Source organism: Cyclopterus lumpus, chromosome 23 (genome assembly GCF_009769545.1).
Source record: "Cyclopterus lumpus isolate fCycLum1 chromosome 23, fCycLum1.pri, whole genome shotgun sequence".
Classification (NCBI taxonomy): domain Eukaryota; kingdom Metazoa; phylum Chordata; class Actinopteri; order Perciformes; family Cyclopteridae; genus Cyclopterus; species Cyclopterus lumpus.
This window is the reverse complement of record NC_046988.1, coordinates 5528921-5551656: the sequence shown is the minus strand read 5'-3', so window position 1 is coordinate 5551656 and position 22736 is coordinate 5528921. Positions and strand designations below refer to the sequence as shown.

Genomic DNA, 22736 nt, shown 5'->3' with positions numbered 1-22736 from the left:
GTAATTGCTCTGGAAATTCCACCCAAGTGTCTTGTAGTATTTGTGAAATTTGACACGTTCAATGGTATGAAAAACACATTGAAGTGTTCACAGCATCCAAACAGGGCTCTTTATAGCAGCACCTAGAAGTGATCCAGAGGAAGGCCAAAGGATCCAAAACAGATAAATGAAAGTTTAAGAAATCAGCGCAAAACTTTTAATATGTTTCTAGCAAAGTTGGATGTATACTGAGTCGTAAACACGGCGCAGTACAGAAGTGGTGCAGGCAGAGTAGAGATGATAGGTTAAAAGCTTTTCTCTCCCTGAAGGAACTCTGTCTGCTCCTATCACACTTGCCCCGTTGGTTGCTATGGTTACCATCGCTAAACGGCACACATAGTCACACGAGCACACGCCAAGCACACAAACTCCGTCGCCACTCGGAACGCACGCACCGGCTTGGCTTCTGCCGCCTTTGGAGTGGGTCCGTCCACGCGGCCTGGTGACACTTCTCTCCAGAGGATGCCGACACGAGGATGTGTTGTGACGAAGCAACCGGCTGAGATACTGAAACACTCGTACAGGCATGGAAACACATGGATTCTATGCACCATAAGAGACACCATACCATGATCCCCCAACACAGTAAACCCAGCAACATGACGTAAGAACTGAGCACCTATCTACGGAAAAACAGTAACTCTTCCTCACGGAGTCGAACCTCCAGACATGGCTCCCTGGATCATAGATCATAACATAATTAGTCTCCGGCTAATAAAATAAAGCCACTGAAATCCCGCTCTGTAATTCAATGAGAAATGCGATCCGAGAGCAAATTGAGAAAGAGAATCCGGTCACCTGTAAGAAGTCTGCTGGCCCCATGACGCTGCTGCCTCCTACAGAGAGCATCTTATGCCTCTGTGCATAGGAACACCATTGAAGTGTGAGAAGCAGTCACAGAGCTCATAACACGTGCATTTGAAAAGGTGCCATATAATATATAGTTGCATGTGCTACAGTGCTCACGAGTACAGGAGGCTAATGCAGAGATGCAACCTTACTGAGGTGGTTACTTTCACAGATACAAGCCCAAACTGAGGTGTATTATTTAGGCCTTAGCACAAACAGATGCAGAGCAGGTTTATACTTTGAATCTCAGCACAATACGCAATTTAGGTAATCAGGTGCTTTAATACTTCACTAATTCGGAGAACGTACTCAGCAGTAAGCATGCACATACCACGATCGGCCAAATATCAGTAAGAGTAATATTGGACGGATACCAATACTGCCAACATGGCATCTTAACGGAGGAAGCTGTCTCACTGATGTACTACAATAAAATTCTGTGTAATGAGTCGCTCTGTGTAGTAAATTAACTTTTGAAAAAACAAACCTTGGCTTGAATATGCTAGTGCATTGTCTGAAAACAACTGTTAAATCGACTTTAAAGCACTAAATAATGAGTGTGTTAAATTAGCCTCCCTTTGTCAGCACATTTGTATATCAAATTAAGCCCTCGTTCCTGTCAGTGTTTTCTATAATAAGCTTTTATTATGTGCCATCAATGAATACTAAGTGTCAGATGCATTGTGCAATCTACAATTGCAATTGAGCGTCTCTTGGTGAAATTAAGTTAATTAGAGTTGAGTAGATCACGGTGTTGCACGCCAACAACTAAAGGAGGGAAAAATCAAAGATAAAACGGACATATTTGTAGCACTAGATTAATTAATTAGCACATCATTTTCACATTTTGCAGGTGACATCTGGAGCCTCACTGAGATTTAATGAAACCTATTTTAGGAACTAAAAACACACGCACACAGACACACACACACACACACACACACACACACACACACACACACACACACACAGGTGTAGGCGTTACTTACAAGTCAAACCGCAGGTTCTGTCGTTCCTCAAAGAAGTAGTCCAAAATGAATTTCCGCACAAAGTCGGGGTTTAGTGTGTTGTCAATCACCTCTGTCCTCCCAAACTACACAGAGAAAGGAAGGTAAAGACAGATGAGAATGCCTTTTGGATACATTGTCGGGAAACCATAGCTCCTTCAACATATCCCTGCTTTTCTAAATGTGTTGCAGTACAAAAGAATGTCAGCTCGATGACCCAAATCGACACATCTATGACGATGTCCACGTTGATATGAACCCGTTATCTGGAAGGCTTGATATTTCTGCTGCTCACCGAACCGTACAACTTTGATCCGAAAGCTTTTACGAGCACTTTGTGGAGTTGCAGAGACTCGTGTGAATAACGGATCCCCAGCAGGTTTTCTCCTCAGGTGGCCCATCAGGCCAGAGGCTGACTGCAGGAGATTATCGCCAGCTTCAGAGTAATGAATGCAGAGCGGATGCACTATCAAGTCAATGGGGGTCAGCTAGGTCCCAGTTTGGCATTTCACTTAGAAAGTTAATAATACATGCAGATGATGGACGACTCATAACTATGAATAACTGGGAATGATTGGACATGCAAGATGTTCCCCCTAATTTAAATTCATGAGTATTCACTCACAAACAAGTTGTACTGGTTGTGTCTCCAAGCACAAAGTGGGCTTACTGTCTCATTCTGACATCATATCATAAGTAGTTCATGTTAATGTTCATGTTTTTTAGCAATAATCCAAAAGAGAAAACTTCAAACAGCTTTTTGTTGACTGAAACAGTGCAAACGTTTCCGGGGGTTAGACTACAAAAATACATCATCACTGCAGCATTCCATTTCCTCTTAATATTACAGATATTAATGTGACACGTTAGCTGTAGCCTCTTGTTGTACCACAGCTAATCAAAGAGTGACTGCTTGTGTGTAAAGACTGCAGAGAAGCAACATTGGAGTCTATTGTGTCGCATGTTGGATGAAGATGGGTGATGCCGCCTGCTGCGTCTCCACAGCTCTCACCTCTCTCCACTCCTTGTTGCCCATGCCTTGTGTGTAGAGAACACAAACTGTGAAGAACAGAGACACAGAGTATTAAAGATCATTAACTGTGCATGATAAAAAAAATTAGAATAACTGACTGTTATATATACTGTTAATATATATATATATATATATATATATATATATATATATATATATATATATATTTCTGACTGGCAGCGAAGATAACTAAAGGGAAGGATAGAGGACCATTACTCTCATAAAACACCAAGTAAATACAAAAAACTAAAATGTCATGGTATTTATTGTATCCATTAGAGTATGACTAACAAGCCATAAATGCAAGAATTATAAATAACAAAAGTACATCAAAAGCACCTAATAGTGTTATTCATGAAGCCCAAACATATTTTCCTTCAGATGGTGAAAGACATCATTACAGGGAATAGTGCAATTTCCCCCAAACGAGACAATTCACTGGAAGGCAAATTACTGAGCTCGCTCATCATAAACGTCATTCCTGGAGGCCCTTTGATGTTCTTTTTTCCGATAGGTGACAGAAGGATATATCACACACACACACACACACACACACAGACGCACAATATCTTCATTTGTATTTCAGAGGAAAAGATAGATTTAAACCAATAATGGAAAAGAAAACTTCTTCATGGTTGTGCTCATATCTTGAAGGGCTTTATGTCTCTATTCCACTTGTTCCAAACGTCTTGGTTTTCTTATTGGATCACTGCTCTTTACATTTAAAGGTATTTCTTTTACCAGCGAGTGACAGATCCAAGTTATCTCTATATTTCCAGAGTCTCAGACATTCTCTTTTTTGTCCTCATTTCTTCCCCTCCTTGCTCTTTACTCCTGTCAGGCTGGTTCACATAAGGAGACCAAAGTCGCCGTGCTCAGCATAATAACAAGTGCTACTCAGCAAAAGAGCCCACATCAATGTATGGGTAAAGTCTGAGCTCACCCCCCCCCCCCCCCCCCTCCTCCTCCACATCATCCTCATCATATTAATCAGTCATCCTCTTCATCATGTTCATCACTGTCATCATCATCACCTTGAGTCCTTTTTCTCCCGTACTACTGTAAATGTGCTGACGTACTGCAAAAGCAGTGTGTGTGTGTGTGTGTTTGTGTGTCATAGTAGTTTCAAAAGTCCTCCTGACATCATAATCTCAAATGAACACACACCTCAGTAAGACAAATATCATCTTCATAATAATGATGACGACATTATCTTATTTTTACGGCGTGAATCTTACCCTCGATCTCTTGACATTTACAAAGCACTCAACACGCCACAGAACTCTCTCAGAGGAATAGTCCTTATTCAGCAAGTATTAAGCTGCATGCGGTGTTCTGTAGAAGCTATTTGATCAGTTCACTTACAGTTTTCAGATAGGTTGAGTCTTGAGTGTGGGAGCATTTTCATACAAGGTGCGATTGATTCTTACTGTGCCTGCCTGCCCGTCTTCATCATTGATTGGCCTCCCCCTGCTGTTCAGGGAGATTGGCGCACGCATATGCAGATTTTAGAGGCGTTTCGGGTTCATGACTAACTGTGTTAACTGGAGACTTTTGGCCGGATGCGTGGTTGCACTGAGCAGCTTCCGTAAATGGTTTGCATCGACGAAGAACACAGATGAGTTTGAGTTTAAAACAGATTTACGTCAAATTGAAAGCTTTTACTGTAACACCGTGTGAATTCCGTGCGTCTTCCCGGTGTTTCCTGATTGTTCATTTCCTTCACCTGGCCTCCGCCACTCCCATGTAAGTGTCTCCAGATTGTTCATGTCCTACACCTGTGGTTTCCCCTCTCTAGTGTACTCTGATTCCGGGCCGGCGTTCCCGATGGGAGAGCCGAAGTCTCAAGCCAACACCTCCGGCATACAGCAGAGAGCTATTGATCTTCTCATCCGACTCTAAGAAAGCAAGGGAATAAGCTTATTTCCCAAAAGGTCAAAGTACTCCTTTAACTTACTGCCCTTCCACTAACAACATTATTTTAATGATTTAAAGTGCTAGGAGAGCTCTGTGAATCTATAGAGAGAAGCATTAGTCAGACTCGCCTCCAGCCGATCTCACGCATTTAGTGAAAAAACAACAACACCTAACATGAATGACTCACAACTTCATATAGCAAAACAAAAGACCTTCTATCACTTCTTAATTTATACTCAATCCCTTACACTCCATTGGTTGCAACTTTGACATTTGCTTTTTACATTTTGTATACCTTTATTCCCTTCCTTTTTGCCCCTCTTTGCTATCCTTACCTTCTACTTATGTGATTTTGGGCAAGGGATATAGAGCCCAGATCTTCTGCTGTCCCATCTAATGGCCATGTAGTGATAGAAACACACACACACACACACACACACACACACCCTCACACACAAAGGATAGGTAGCGGGTCTTACTTGGGTCCGATTTGGAGAAGGTGTCCCTGTCCAGCAGGTTTCTGTGGAGACACACAGGGGAAACTAGTCAGAAACACATAATCCTTGTGTGAGAAAGGAAAAAGAAACAACAGGTTGTCCAAACATGGCAGTGAATGCATTTTAACACGCAGACTATTTATGTACTCCGTTGGCCATGAGTCGGCACGATACCATCGCGCTCTGTTTACAGTAATTCTGTGAAACTCCAACCCGAGGTGTGAGAATATACAAAAAAGTATTTGAAATGATGGATGTACCACAGCGTTCGCCACGATGAGCTTCTCTCCTCCGGCATTTCAATTCCCACAGTGAGCACAAAGGAGTTGTTTTTTTTCCGTTAAACCCAACACTAGAAGACAAAATGAGCTACATGTCCAGGCTCCACATCCAGGTATAATCAGCCTCTTTATTTATGGTTATTCAGATTTTTTTATGGACCCTCATTTCATGCTTGAAAAACACTATGTCTAACATCATACTCTCTGCAGTGATATATATACTGCGCTGCCCTCTGTCATTGAGTATCAGCAGAGACGGACTTCAAGGTAACCGTGAAGAATTTATGTTCCCCAAAAAGAGGGAGGAGGAGGGCTGTGGAAAACTAAATGGCCTGCTATGGAAGTGGAATAAAACTGTATCATTAATTCCGATTTGTGAATAATGAGCTGAATGATGGGGATGGGGATGGCACCTAATGGTCCGGAGAGGAGAGGAGAGATTGGGATCACTAACTTGTCAATGAGGTTAAACCACTCGAGTGTATTAAGGGCCTCGATAAGAATTAAGATCTACTCTCCAATCTAGCCGCTCATCTATTTAAGGTGCCCTGGCGGTTCCTGGTTTGCGGAGGGGAAATGAAAATGTGGGCGGTGCTACCAGTCGTCCTTTGCATCCCGGGGATTGTGAAATGCTGTCGGACAAAGCCCTGGAACCTGGAGAGTACCCAGGCTGCAAGCTGGTTTTCAGCTGTAGCCATTTTCTGTTCCCTCTCCAGCCCTCTCTTTTGGTGTGTGAACTCATCAACAGCACCTACAGTGTGGCATTCCCCTCTCTCCGTCTCGCTCTCGTGTTTGCTCTAGAAAGAGAGACACCCTCGTCAGGTCACTCACTCGTTACATCGGGTCACTCATATTAGATGGACACGTCAAGGTACTGTGCACGGTCATTGGTCATCAAGACAAGACTTTTGAGGAATTTCAAGCCGTTACGTTTGGATCAGGTTAGATGTTGCAGGTCACTACGGTGTTTCCTCCCATCATTCAAAGATACACAGCGGGTGCACTGCAGACTAAAAAAGGACCCGGAGGTGTTTACCTATTGTTTTGTGTGTCCTAAGCAACGGAAAAACATGGATGGAGCTTAGAAGATGTACTAAAACCTTTCCTCCCCATACTCCTTGACTGATGCCTGAAGTTACCGCTTCAGTACAAAGCCAATTTCTCTTTGGTACTCAAATGATGGTGATGGGACTGCTGACTGGCAGGAAAATAAACCATTTGCAAATGATGAAGGCTTTGAGGAGGGTAGGGAATGTCTCAACTTAATCTACTTAACTCCAGTTGTGTAATTTAGGCACCTGCACAAATGAGTGCACATGTGCATGCACAACACGACCGCTTGAAACAATCTCCAAAGTTTGACAAGAAAAACAAAACAACCAGCTGTGTTGTTGTCAAAGAAACTACACAAAGTGTTTTGTTTTTTCTAACAGCACATGCCAGAGTATATAAGTGAATACATATTATATTCTAGGCAAACCAGCGTGGAAAACTCATGTGAGGGTGGGGGATGCTGTTGCCTAGTAACAGTGGAATCAAGTGGAATGTAAAAGACTAGGGCAGAGCCCGCTCAAAACATGCCGGCTCAAAAAGGGCTGATTGCTCGGCCTCCGGTATCGCTGCTTGCTTTCCAGAGGGCCGCTCATCCGAACAACCTTAACTTCTTCTTCGGGTCCTGAGCATCACACCGGGCAAGTGTAAAAGTCGATCGCATGAACGTTTGTCGAGAAAATGACTTGTAAACATGTCCCGTAGATCAGCGGTCCCCAACGGCACCGGTCTGTGGGTCCTTTCATACCGAGCCACACAGACAAAATGCATGAAAAAAAGATTTGATTGATCATCAAGGTCTGAAAGATTTAGTACATTCTCCGTTAAATTGATATCTTGGTCACAAGGTGACGTCTTCAGAAGTCTTGTTTTTAACTAATCAAAATATTCACTTAAAGATGACATAAAATACACCAGAGACATGACAACCAGAAAATAACTTTTAAAAAAATGAACTGATACTCATAATGGTTATTTCCACCAACTAATCAATTAGTCAACTAATTGTTTTAGCTCCCCTCGCCTGTTTGAGAAACATTTACTAAAAACCCTGGTGCCCAGCTGTTTGAGGATGTGAAGCATTTCACAAATCAAACTATAACTTTGTGGAGCAACTTGAAAGACTAATGGTTTGATATGGTTATTATGAAAACACTGGCTTTGCGGTCGGACCTGAAGGTATTGTGTTTTACCTCGACTTCTGCACATGTTGAACTAACCTCCTTATCTAGTGTCAAGACAACACCGGCAATCGTTCCGGTCCATCTGCAATCAGATCAGAAGGGGTGGATGTTCTCAACCTGACAAACCACCGCCGACTGCACGCGTCGGTATATATGCCAGAAAACACTACAATAAAGTGGCACCATGTGGCTGCCGGCTGGTGGCTCACTTCTTCTCCGCCCCCCACCCCCCCACCTTAACAGTCGGAGGTACAGTTTGGGACACAAGTTAAAATACACTTTCTCCCTTTGAGAGGAAATGTGAGGCTCCCCCTTACTGACTGGCTGCTGCTCAAAGCACATCACACATGGTGGCACTCCAAATGGGCTCCTAGGCTCCCCCTGCACATAAGCTGTGTGTGTGTGTGTGTGGGGTGAGTAAGACACATTTTCAGGATTTCCACTTCAGAGGATAATGTGAATGAGTCATGGCTCTCTCTCTCTCTCTCTCTCTCTCTCTCTCTCTCTCTCTCTCTCTCTTTCTCTCCTTCTTTTCATCCAGAGGCAGGCAGCGGAAAGCTGCCATCCGAGTCAAAGAGAGGTCTGCAGGAAAGAAAAAAAAAAAAGGTACCACACTAAAAAAGTGTGTTAGTATTTTTAGCAGAGAGTTTCCCAAAAACGCTATATTCTCACACCAGCAATGTGTCATTTTGATTATATGCCTTTTTGGTCAAATAAAAAGACAGCACAACACATCTCTTAATAGAAACAGATGGATATATGAATCCACTAATCGGCTACGGAGACAAGCGATGGAATCCGACTGTGAATGCTAAAGCGAAGTCCTCGTTCGTGTCAAAATATATATAAGATATCGATTCCTTCAATGGATTTCCCGAGGCTTTCTGCTTCGGTGTGGTTATATGCAGACACTCTCCGTCATCCTTCCCCACAGAAAACACCACCTTTGGCATTTCTGCTGGCTCTCACTATTTCCGATGCACACGTGACACAAGAAATGCTTCGCAAGTCTGAGTGAATACATTTTTCCCCTCTTGTCTTCATCGCTCTTCTAATCTCCGACCACATGTGACTGAAACACAATGCGAATAGTCCGATCAAATGCAACCATAAGAGTCAGCCTTCACACGGGGGGATACGCGGTGGCCGATGCTGTGATGAAAAAGAAAAGAAAAAGGATGCAGACATGCAGTCTATGACGATATGTTTAGATATATGCAAATTGTTTTCTCCCCTGCCAACGGACACGTCCCATGGCAGCACCCTTTTCAAGCTTTCACCTGTGCAGCTTTTAAGGCAATTAGCGAGAAAAGAACAATGACCACGGATGACGCAGAGCAACATTACAGTGTTGGAGTCATAAATACCTGCATTGTACTGAGAAGCAGTCAGCAGTGGTGACATGAGTTTGTGACTTGAAATGATTAGTTCAGTTAAACTATCCCCCCCCCCCCTTTAAATCTAGACGCAATAAATGGAAAACATTTCTGGCAGACTAGATCCTGTTCCGCGGTAGAAACTATACCGCACATTCAAAAATGCGATCTGAATCCCCAACGAACAGTCCATGTGACAAAGCCATCAAACCAGATCATCTTCAAGGTTGCGTCGCTCTGCAGTGGAAACAGGTCATCTCCACATTTTGGAGTATCACTTTATGGGTTATGCACGTTCTCCGACTTCTTAAAATAAACAAGCCAATAGATTTTCTCAAAATGCCATGGTGGCATTGTTTTGAAAACAGTCACAAACTCAAATAAATGAGTAAGTGCTGTTTTTGGTTTGTTTTTTAAACCACATCGTCTGCAAAGGGAATCACTATTAATGTCACCGTTTTTAAAATACATGTATATATAATTTTAAGGTATATGTACCTTACACATTAACGAGCAAAAAATACCATGCCACCAGATATGACAGTGCTGATCTCAGATCTGATCAAAGCGTCCACGTTACTGTCAGACCGTGCCTTATCTCCTCCCTATACCAGTCCAGTTCTGTGGCATCCAGGCCATGCATCCGACGCATTTCCTCTGACAGCTGTCAGTCCCAGCGACAGGAAGTTAAATCTGACACCAGATGGGTTGTAAACACACACATTATACTAATGTGTTGTCTACGAGAGAGTTAAAAAAAAAAATGAAAGAAGGGACAAACGACAGAGAGTCGATGAAGCAGCATCTTTACTGTAATGACAACTCCGTAATTATGTCAAACGCACGGGAGGTGGAAGACACACCTCTGTGCGTCTGCCCACTGGGGAGAGCCACACGATGACAGCAAGAGTAGGGATGGTAACCATGGCAACTACTGACAGCCAATTGGGGCCACTTGACTGACTTGACAATTGTGTGTTGTGTGTGTGTGTTTGCTGTGTGTGTGTGTGTGTGTGTGTGTGTGTTTTCCACTCGACCAGGGATTCCATCAGTGCTGTGGTATTTGTGGCGCTCACCATTTTACCCCCGTCCCCTCCTCCCGAGCTTGACCCTTCCTCTTCCTTCCCCTCCCCCACTTTCCTCCTTCCCCTGATCTATTTTCCTCTTGTCCCCTTCATCTCCCCTCTTGCTTCTCTCTCTCTCATCTCCAATTTACCCCTTTATCATTTCAACACGTTTTTCTCTCGTCCCCTCCTATTTTTGTTGTAGTGAATACATTTCGGCCTGTCTAGAGATGCCGTGTCCCTGGCAGTGTGTTACCTGACGACACAACAGCACAACTCCCCCGGGTACCCTCACAACCCTCGCCTGCACATCAAGAATAAATTGGGTTTTTAGCCCACTGGAGGTGTGTGGAGATGAGAGGAGAGGAAAAGAGAGTGGGTTCAGGTTAAAAGCAGAGATAAAGAAGAGCTGTACCAAACCGTATCGCAAAAGAGGAAGTTGTGTGTGTGTGTGTTTGAGTGCGTGTTTGTGTGTGAGATCGAAGATGATGAAGAAAAGCCGAGAGTGTGAAAGAGGAGGGGGGTTTAACAGCTCCAGAACGTGGGGGTGTAGAGTATAGAGGCTGCGGCTCACGCTGACTATCTTATATATGTCATACATTGAGCTAGATGTAGCGTTGTGGTAGACACAGCTGCTGCGAATATCATTCATCATTATTGTAAAGAGACTAAATGAGTGAAGACGTCCTCATCTTTTCTGAAAGAACTGTTTCCCCTTCTGTGCAAAGTTTACACTTTCTTTGTCATTATATGTTCGATTCCCTCTGGTTGGTTTGTTTTCCTGGAATAAGGTTACAGCATTATGACGTCTGTGTTCTCAAGAGGAATACTTCACCTCCAAAAAGGTCTTTTGCATTTCCAAAGTTTTGGGGTCAGCGTGTAATGGGGAGCATACGACTGGATGAACGAGACTTGGATTATACTGCACAAGTTTAAACACTGGCCTTGCGGTGAGAATTATTCCTTGAATTGGTTCTCATTCATTCTCAATACAATTATAATTAGTTTATTAGCTTAAAGTTAGTGGCGGAAAGTGAGTAGAAGTACATCTACTCAATTTTGAGGTACCTATTTGACATTTATTTTGCAGCCTGTTCAGATTATCTTTCGATATTAAGACGATGGATCCCAACCTCTTTGGTTTGTGACCCCTTCAAAGTGTTTTGGTTGGGGTCTTTTTTCACCCGTCAGATGTCTGCCAGTTGTTAGCACTTTTACTAAAGACCCAACCTCTATCACTTCATTTAAATAATTGAGGCCAGAAGGGGTCAAATTATTCAATATTACATAAATAAAAAGCCAAGATTGGAGAAAAAATGTATACAAATTTGTCCAGCACTTCTGTCCAACAAATGCTTGATCTTGTGACGACTGCACTTCCGAATATGCTCATTTCAGCGGGTATTTGAGTTTCAGTTTTATAATCAATAAGCCATAAAACATTGCTACCTGTATGAGTAAAGTGATGTGACATGTTCTGTGGATGTTTGGCTCAAAATACACAAATCACATTGGAAGGCAAAAGCAGCTTTGGTTATGAATAAATTTATTGTATGAGTATAATTTTAAATGCCTGCCAATAGCATTAAAAGTCATGTTGCAGTATAGGTTATGTCGCTTTATAAATTCAGCTTCAGAGGACGGCAGCTTCATCATCATAACTGAACTGGTCCTCCTGATCAGTGCCATCGACTGACATGTATTCTAATGGCTGGTTTTCATCCAGAGATGTAATCTGATAGTTCTATGACACAGATTCGCATCACTCTGGTATTTCTGGTCAGCGGTTTGATACCTGCAAGTCGCTGCTCTCGAGCCCGATGCTCTTCATCTCATTTCTTCTGCTTCACCTCTCTGCTTGAGCTGGAGATGTTCTCCACTGCTTTGACACCATTACTCCTCTTTATTACTGCAGTATTTCCAACTAGTCTACCCGTCTCCTGTTCTGTCCTCTTCTCGGTGGGAGCCCGGAGCATTAACTCCTGTCTTCTGTTTGCCTTCTTCTCCCTCTCTCTCTCTCTCAGATTGACCGTGACCTGAATAGATTCTGTGAGACTCCACCTCTCACTGAACTAGATACATTTACACACATGTAGATACTGTACATGCAAATAACCACCTGGAGCAACCTGGTAGGTCCAGTATTCCAGATTTAATAAACCATGGGATAAAGATAACGCTGGGTGGAAGACAACGAGACTATTTCTGCTGAGGGGACTAATCTGAAATTAGAGTGAAAGTGCGACTACAAACACCGGCAAAAGAAAGACTCGCAATGACACACGGCGAGTTCAATTTCCCCACCGCCACCGAGTTTGCTACGGATGGGAGAGCTGCAGAGCCACAAGGAACCACTCATTCCTCAGGAGACAAAGAGTCAACTCTGAGAAGCTGTTTTTGCCCGCTGAGGTACAAACCTGCCGATCCACAAAGCCACAGTAAGGTGAAGCAGATAAAAGCTGCAAAAAGCTGCAGACCGTGTTGAGTGTGGATGCTGAGGGGAAGAAATCCTTTCACGTTCCTGGGAGTCCTCTCTTTAAATGTTAATACCACCGTTCAACGGAGCTTTAAGGGCTCATAACAGGGTCTAACACACCTCATGCATTATGCAATGAACGTAACAGACACATCATACACTAGAATTAGGGAAAGGTTTTCCTCTTATCACTAAAACGTCTGTTTAAAAAAAAAAATAGTATTCCTCTGATGATATCTTGAAAGACCTTGAACTCGAGTGCTTTTAATGTCACACTTTAAACATTCTGACTACAACTGAAGTGTTTTCCAGTTGGGATGTTAAACGTGCTGTTTTTATCAAAGACACTGGTGTGCATTTACATTTCAACAAAGGTTCTAGTCGCCTGGCCTTCGCGTGCATCACATGCACCAGGACTCTGAGCTGAGAGAGAGATTGCACGTGCGTGCGTGCTTAGCAACAGGCCTGGAATATTCTTAGAAACATGTGGAGCGAGAGGAGACCACTGGGCATGCTCAGATGTTGTCAACAGGTCGCTGAGCACAATGCTACAGGTACCTGCGTGTCTCTCCTTGTTCTCCTCTATGTTCTTTCTCCCATCACTTATTTCCCTCTGCTTTTTTTTTTTTACTATCCAATTTGCTACTGATGACCATTTGTTACAGAGCATGAAGAAAAGCACATGCTGGCACAACCCCCCCCCCCCCCCCCCCCCCTCTCTCTCACACACACACACACACACACACACACACACTGAAGGGGAGCATCATCAGCTTGTATTCTCTCTCTCTGCTTCTCTAAGAGGGCTGCCCTAATTCTTCTTGACAAGGGCTGGGAGAGCCAAGAGAACATCTCAGTGCGCGCACACACACACACACACAGACACACACCCACACACAAATATGCCACCCTACTATCCATTTTACACACAGACATGTGCAACACAATACACACAAGTCACAGACAACCCACAGCCACACATCTGTGCGAGTGGCATTCTACCTTAATTGCCTTTGTCAGCGCTTTCACTGCAGTTTACTCCACCTCGCCTGTAGTTTCCTCCGTCAACACGTCACCGGCCTTCGTACGCTTGGCTCAATGCGGACAAATGTCAAATGTCCAATGTCTAGTCTGCTTCACATACTGAACCAGACGGACTGAGGGTGAGATAGTCACTAAAAGATGGTATTTGTCTAATGTGTTTTTAGAATTCATATATAGTCAAGCAGTATATATGTGTACACTACAATGTCAGTGTTGACATGCTCAGATGGTATTTGTCAAGCAGCCAAATTGTGCGTTCAGTAGCCGTGCATGTGTGTAACTATCTTTGTGCCTATGTGCAGTGTGTGTGTGGTTTGTGATTGTGTCTGCACGTGTCTGTCTGTCTGTCTGTCTGAATAATTGGGCTACAGGATGACGGACGGCGTGAGTGTGTAGGCTCGCGCTGTCCGTCATTCGGCGTGTGTTTGTTTGTGTTGATGATGCTACCATAGGCGACAACGAGGCAAGAGGGAAGAGGGAGGGAGGATGATGGAGGTGTTTCTCTCTCCGACTCCCCTCGTACAGAATCAACCTCCATGTCTCCTTTGCGTGCGCTGTGGGCTTGTGTATGCTTACGCTTGTGAGAGGAACACACAGGCATAGTTGGATGTGCAGGCCGAGGCCGGGGGTGGAGATGACTTCATTAAGCCAGCCGGTGTTACCCTCTCCCCTCTGTATCGCTCTCTGGCTGTGAACAGCGCTGTGAGGGTGATTTACTGTATGTCAAGTAATCTCACTTGTCGAATAGTTTAAATCTGTGCCACACTGACAATCCGAGAGCTCCCGAAAATGCCTATCCCTTGTGCTGCTATGTTATGGTAAGTCTCCTATTTGTACGCATCCATATTTGTTAGCTTGCCTTTGAGGGAGGAGTATTTATGTGTGTGTCCTTGAGTCCATGTTTTATCACCTGCGTTTTAAAATAACACCACAGTTGTCTCACCTTGAGAGTAAGGTCAGCGTGTACACCTATTACCCCTCCATTTATTGCTTCTGCATGTAGAAGTAGAGTGGCTCTGGTGTGTGTGTGTTTGTGTGTGTGTGTGTGTGTGCGTTGGACCTTGACTTCTCCAACAGATAAACTTTATCAATCCATTTTTCACTGCAGCTGTACAGCCTGATGCATGGAGTGGAGGCAGTGCACCATTGTGAGCATTCCCAGAAAGTGTGTGGTTACAGTGCAACACAGACAGACACACGCACACACACACACACACACACACACACACGCGCGCGTTGTGACAAAGTGCACATAGGGTCTGGTGACTTGTGGAGAATAACACAATGAAGGCGATCGATAGTAATTCCCTCCGAGTGCATAAATCTTAACTGACCTGACCAGAAGGAAAACCTGATTACAGAACACACACAGAAAGTCTCACAGATGCACGTAAACACACTCCGATCGCTGCCAAAAACACACTCTGTGCAGCGAGGTTCGGTAAGACAAGTCGGGACAAGACAATGGTGTCAATTTGTGGCAGCTCAGAAAGGGCTTCTTCAATATAGCTTTGTCTCGCTGATTGCCAGCTCCGCTGTGCTCTCATCCCAAAAATCATTTGCGCTCCCTGCTGCTCAGAAGCACATGTAAACACACGGGGGGAAAAGAAGAAGAAGAAAGTTACCGTCCGTCGTGTCACCGCGCACACTCGCACACATTCTTTTGTGATTTCGGCTGGCATTGAACCGGCGCTCAGCGGGCGACCCCGTCTTCCCCTTCAAAGTGTTGGTTGTCAGCGGTGTCTTCAATAAGACAACCATTATGAGAGTTCTATGGGGCCAGAAAGGTCAACGCAATCACTTCCCATAGACGGAGTGGGAGTGAGCAGCCTGAAAATGGATAGCCGGTCGCACATGACTCGTGATGTTAAGGAGCGGGGTTGCAGGGTTAAGTGGTTCAGCCCCCCCACCCCAACACCTGGAGGGAAATGTAAAAGCTGTGTGGGGAAAGGTATTCTGTAGTTCCTGGCGAGTTTTAAAATGTGAATCCATAAAATCAATGGCGTGAAGTCCACGGGGGTCACCGGATACAATTTAGAGCATGTGGCCCTCGGGCAAGAGTCTCAGACTAACATCTTAGCTTTACATTATCTCTTTGAAAAATACTTTGCTGCCAGCAATGGCTCACGGGGCTCACTGCTAAATGATACAGCACAGAGCAAGGAAAAACACATCTTAAAATCTATAATCCTTTCTGAATGATAATTTTTCAACATGACGCATTCATAATTACAGCAATGGCCTGGAGTCCAAATTAATTCTGAAATGCCAAGTTTTCCCTTGAATCTTCACTCACTTGTCCAAAGTCTGCATTTGTTTTTGTGACAGCCTCCATTTACCCTCATTTTCAGCCGTTTCTTGGCTGTGGCCAAAAAAACCTGAAGTGTGTTTCCATCCATCTGCTGCTCATGGTTCCATTCCACCAAACCGCTGTTGGCATATATCGCAGTGTTTGTTAACGAAAACTACGACTGGATATGTCAACCACCTTCCCGCCCATGACTGACGAGACGGCGCCGACCTCATTAAACACAAACTGAGGCCGACAAGACGAGAACAAAAATGAATAATGATGATAAAATAGGTTGTGTTGACTAAATATGACAACAACTAACAATTGGGGGACTAAGACTTACATGATAAAAGCTGACAAAAGTAACGCTAGCATAATGGAGGGCTTCTGACTTTTAATTAGGATGTGGTTATTTATGTGTTCTCTCCAACTTCTTTGAACATTTTATATATATAAACGTTGCTCCAAAACAAATACAGAGACAAAAATACATTGCAGTCAATGAGAAGATTCATATGTTTTTCTTCATTTGCGGAAAGACTTTGGGACTGGAAAATACTGTAAATCTTTTCATAAGATTGTCTGCACTACATCGACACTAAATCATCTCTTCACAAAGCAAACGCCTTAACAGCAGCCTCACCGACTTCGACTTCACTCGAATCCAAAGTGTCAATTCAACAAAATATTATCAATCGGAATCTTGATTACTTCTTGGCATTCTGCTGGTAGACGGCAGCTTCCCTTTACAGCTCAAGGTGGATTGTAACATGTCAGTGCTCGGGGTGGTGTGATATTATTTTCGATGTCAGTACTACAATGATACATGGATTACTTCGCCAGCTGATCATTTGTCTGTCATCTTTTATATAACTTATACAGTTTAACATACAGACGTACATTCAGAATCCTATATGCCCCAAGCAAGGGAGTTGAAGTACCTCGGGGTCTCGTTCACGAGTGAGGGTAAAATGGAGCGTGAGACGGACAAGCGGGTCGGCGTCTGGAACAACTAAGCCTGCTGCCCCCCCGCGACCCGGCCTGGGGAAAGCAGAAGCTAAATGGATAGAAGGATCAATTCGGAATACTTTAATCCTAAACTATTGGCATCATGTCAGCCTTAAAAATCCATGGTGCACCGCAACCTGCATTGAGCGCTGGCTCAGGCAGAGCTGTTGGTGTTGCTAATGGCCACTATATTGGTTTTCACAAAAAGTACAACTGTGCTTTGAGGGAGAAACTAATTCCTTTAAACACAAACAAGGCTATTTAGAAATACACAAAAAAAGGTTGAAATGGGCAACAGCAAGTGTACTTATGCCCACAGAAATACAAACGCACACACAGAGATACACACCTTTCTCCTGTACAAATACTTTGCTGGTTGCGTAATCAACACAACTGACTAGCCATGCTGCGAAATGGGCCGGCTCAAAATGAGACAAAGGGCAGGTTTTCCACCATGACGAAGCATTTGACGCATATGACGAAGCATATGAAGCCTGCATTCTCTCTGCAGTAATCCAGCCTCTGTGTGGAATTTACATGAGGTCCACTGTTGCGTCAAGTCTCATCTGTGCTTCCCTGAGATAGATACATGATTCTTTGTCTGCTTTGACTACTAGTAAACCAGAAGTCTTGCAACATACTCGCATCAAATTATCGTTAATTATTACTCATATTTTGCATGTAAAGAAATACCTGAAGCCGGAGGACTACTAGTGGTTTGAAGCTGACAGGATGACACATTTTCTGAGTGAACCCATTAGGATCACAGCAGTCGCGTATTTCAGCCTTCAGGCCTGAACAAATATTACCTTGTTTTCAAAATTGGCCTCTTTTCATATTTCTGAATCCAGTTTTACTGAAATCAGGAACCTTTTTAGACATGGATAAAGCATGTTAGGTATATGATGATTGAGATGTATTAATACCAATCATTTTTTACTTTTTTAAATCTTAAGATGCCTCATAAGGCAAAATAATATATATTGACTTTCACTCAGATGGTCGTACTCAAGAACCGCGTGTTCATATTTATCAGGTTGTAAGAACACACACACATGGTTATGCATACCTTTTCTTCTTTTTTTAAATCACCTCTCTCTCCTCTTTTCCTGCAAGCCACAATCATTATGTTGTGGCAACAATGGATTGAGGAAATTAATGGGTTGTATTCTTTAATTATTTCCAGGTAGACGGAAGAGGAGAGAGTTATTATTGTCAACAGTTCCAATGTTTGTTGACATTGCTGGGATGAGAGAGAGAGAGAGAGAGAGAGAGAGAGAGAGAGAGATTGTTGGGAAAAACTGTTTTGATTTTATCCAAAAACCATCCTAAATCTCTCTCAGGGTCATTTGTCAAGCTTGTTATTGTTATTCTCACTCTTCTATCATGCTGGTGGGAGAAAGAGATGAGCTGCAGACTAAAGAAACAACCGAAAATGAAGCGTTCCACCAATAACATAACACTCATCTTTTTGATCCACGGTTGGAGATTAGCAACAGCCAGATTGAAGTGAACATTTTGTAATCTGCATTACTGTGGGACAATTTTGCTCTGAATGCAAATATGTCGGCTGACATTCTCTTTCTCTCCGACTTCAGACCGAGAGCAACACAGCACAGTGCTACCCAGAAATGTTAACAACGGAAAGTTGGTGTTCGTTTTCTCATCTCTGGGTATTGTTTGCAACTGTTGATACCTGAGTTTCAGTATCAATATAAAAAATTACTAAAAGAGATGTCTTTGACGGGGGCCACCTCCAGCTCACCTTGGCAGCGTCCTGCAGCGTCCTTGCTGCATGCCCCCCCCCCTCCCCTTTTTCTGTCCTGTTCTCCAAATAACAAAGGCACAAACATAAGCATTTGATGCTCCTGCAAGCTATAGTCACATTTTGTCCGGTGGCACAACAGTACTGCGGTTTGATGCCCAGCCTGCTCTTACAAATAATAGGAAAACACAGTCAAGCATACACACAGATTCAATTACAGCCCCTGTACACATATACCAAAGAAATAATAACAGGATGGTATCTGCCCTATTGGGCTGACTCAATCAATACACATATATATATGAATTATTGTGCAGTAGCAATTTGAGACTCATCAAACAAACCAAATGCCAAGACATATTCTGCAAGAAAAAGCATGAAATATGAGTAGTAACAACCAGTGTACTGGCCCGATCAATGACATAATGGAATATTTGGACTTGAGGCCACTCACAGCAGAGTCCCCTAGTCAGTGCATCAGGGAGTCATTTATTCTTCTGTGACTGTTCGAGTGAGGAATAGTTTGTGCGCACGGCCCTTCATAGTTGGACCCTTGGCATGTGTGAACATACTTTTATGCATGTGTGCCTTTGTGCGGGGCAGCGGGCAGGAGTCGGTAGCGCATCGATCCCCGTTGACTCCTAGGGCTCTCCCATCGATCAACAAAATGTCTTCAGCTCAGCATCTGAGCCTAGCTCTAACTTCGTATCCCCATAGCATCAGCATTATCGGAATTAACTGGAGATGCAGGCTAAGGGTCAATATTTCTGCAAGGGTTAAGTCGCCACCGGCTACACAACAATTACATGAGGAGAGCGTCTGCTCCAAGTCTCTCTGAGCCTCATTTTTTCTTTTCGCGCTTTCTTCTCCCTCTCTTTACCCCATTGGAAGAGAAAATAAAACAAAGTCATTCAGTGTCTCAAAGAGGCGTAATAAGCATGAATATCACATTGAAATTGTAAGCAAAAAGATGATTATGTCACTTGTTGGCAAATGGCCCCTTTTAGTTTTCCCAGGAACAGGTCAACATCTTAAAACCAAAATGATAAGATTTTTCCAGAAGGCACTGGAAACAAGCCAAACCAGTTTATCATCATTGCAGATCGTCACACTCATTTCCACAGGATGCTCAGACTCAACTAAGTGACCTGTTCAGATGAAAACTTTTGTCCCGCCCTCGCTCTGAATCTCTGTGAATGAACCAACCCCCCCCCCACAAACAGACACACACACACAAACAGACACACGCACACACAGAGGGAAACTTTAAAAAGTAGTCACCATTGGGATATTGCACACTGCCCTTCATATCCACTCAAAATAAGCACAAACGCACAATGTATATGTTATATGCCCACACAAACACACACCTGGCCGTTACCATGACATTCCCGCTCTACCTCGGGTTGGAGGATCGGCACCAAGACCCCCCCACACACACACCCCTGGGGGTTGGGTGACTCAGGCACTAGCTCTGCCCAACATGTTCATTTATTCTGCTGGAAGATGACATTGTCTCTCTGTTACTAAGGAGATGCTGCTAAAACCTAATCTGATGGATTCAGGCAGGAAAGGAAGCCATTTATGTCCTCTCCTCTTAGACTAGTAACGTCACATAAAGTTTGAGCTTTGAATAGTGTCAGCATCAAGACCCTCAGTCATTTACAGAGCCTAAAGATACTGTATCATGAACTAAAACCAAAATCAGAACACTGAGATTTGATATATGGCCTTAATTGTAAAGCACTCTAATTAAACCAATTAATGGAAATCAAACGGATAGATGGATCCATGCATGTTTCAAGTCAATTCCAATTGATTGATATTCCAGAAATGAACATTTGCTGTGCACCTGGTTGGGCAAATACCCCATGTCCCAAGGCTGAGTCCTTAATTTAGGAACCAGTGTTAAAGTCCTGCCTGTGGCTCTTTGCTTCATGTCATCTCCTTTCTCTCTCATAAAAGGCAAAATGGCCATTGTGTTATTGGCAAAACAAACTCTTCAAATATCATGACAATCCAACCAGGAGCATATGAGACATTGTGTTTGAAAGAAAAAACTAAAACAACAACAAAAGACAACAACAACAACCAAAACCACAACAATACACTGGCGGCAAAGGAGTGCCGCAACAACGCCAACATGCAAAAGGTGTCTCCATTTAATTCATTGCATTGGAGCGGCCGTCCAACCTCTGGTAAAGGGACACATTTTCCTCCAGATTCAGGAAAGGTTTTTACGAGAATATTTCTGTTCAACATTTGCATAACATGTTTACATATCCTCGGATACACAGGCACACTGTCCCCTGTCAGTTCATTCCTCAATATAGAGGAACTCCCATACACAGCAACCTGTTTACACTGACAGCTTCGGGCATGTGAGGCTATAATGCACAGTGTCAACTGATCTTTTTTTCTTCTTCTTTTTTTCTCTCCATCACACGCATTGAAATGTTTACTAAACAACCTCTCTATTGTACGATGATGATGATGAAACAAAACAAAGACACAACAGCAATTGTGACCTCTTTCATTCGATGGAGGTGACTCGTTTAATTGGATTCCCTTACTGGGGAGGGGGCCTTTTACCAAAATGTGGCTGCCCTGTAAAAACACACAGCCTGTAGCCCTCCCTGTGGGCAGAGATAACCCACATACTCTGCATCTCTCACCCTGCTTGTATTCAGAAAGGAAAACCCCTCCCCTGAATGGCAGAGTGAGACCTCTCTCAAAGAGGGTTAAGTACACACCAGCCCATAACCGCGTGTAATGCTTTGAACACCTTTTGTGCGCTTCCACTATGCGCCAAAACAAATGATGCCCGCATCTCCCGACAGGTCACCGACCAGCCACGAGACCACCGTTCAGCTTGTCACGTATACTGAACAACAAAGAAGGCAGACACAGTATGGAATGCTTGAATTATCAGTAATAACTCATTAATACCTCACTCATCAGACATCCCTTTTTTGTGTTCTTCTTTTTTTTAATTAAATCAGTTTGACCTCATCCTACCATCCCTATTGCGCCACTACGTTGTCTCAACGGGAACAGCCACACAACACAATGGTGTCACTGTCAGCAGCGCACGCGGCGCAGTAACGTGGAGCTAAACGCGCCGCCGGGCACTTCAAAGGGAGTTCGAGCGGACGGGTTTAAACGCTCCGTATTCACGTCAGACATGCAGCCCTTCGACCTGACAGCTCGGCGTCCGCGCCACGAACTAGTTCGTTTCCACAGCGTTGAAGTAGACAAAAGTGGGGCACTTTTCTAATTAAGCTAGCGCTGCTAAGAGTCGATGAAAAGTAAGGCAAAAAAAAACACGGCGACAATGTTACGTGGAAAAAGTGTTGTTTCCGAAAGGGAAACTACGCGTAAACTTGGACGGAGTTGAAGTGCAGGTGACTTCCAGCTCGGTGTTTTTCCGCAAAGAAGGAAGCAGGTTAATAAAGCAGAGAGACGCATTCCCCTACCTGCAGGACACTGTGATTTCAACTTTGGTCGCAGGAATAGACACGTTGAGCGGGTCGAAGTCGCCTATCGACGCCATGTTCAGGAAACTGTCGTTCATCCTGTCAAAAAATTAATAAAAAAAGGTTTTGCCTTTTCTTTTCACCCCCCTCCCAATTCTTTTTCTCTCTGTGGTCCAGCCCCCTTTTTTTTTCCTTTTCTGTCGAGCGGCGAAGGAGGATAACGAGGAACTGTGTGCGCGCCTCCTCCGCGAGAAGTGGAGCAAAGGGGCCACAGAGAGGGAGAGAGGGGGAGAGAGGGAGAGCGTGAGGGAGAGAGAGGGAGAGAGAGAGAGAAGGAGAGAGAGAGAGAGACTCATGTGATGTCACATTTCTCCTTC

The 22736-nt window shown here is 43.7% G+C and overlaps 1 protein-coding gene across 1 annotated transcript in view; it reads right to left on the bottom strand.

The window, feature by feature from the left end:
- Positions 1-22667, bottom strand: part of LOC117726099 (copine-8-like) — a 62688-nt gene extending 40021 nt beyond the window's left edge. Inside the window, 4 exon segments of the mRNA XM_034526174.1 lie at positions 1878-1981; positions 2908-2954; positions 5325-5365; positions 22360-22667. Of these exon segments, the coding sequence (XP_034382065.1) occupies positions 1878-1981; positions 2908-2954; positions 5325-5365; positions 22360-22457 (290 nt within the window). The 5' untranslated portion in view covers positions 22458-22667.
- Positions 22668-22736: the final 69 nt, after the last annotated feature.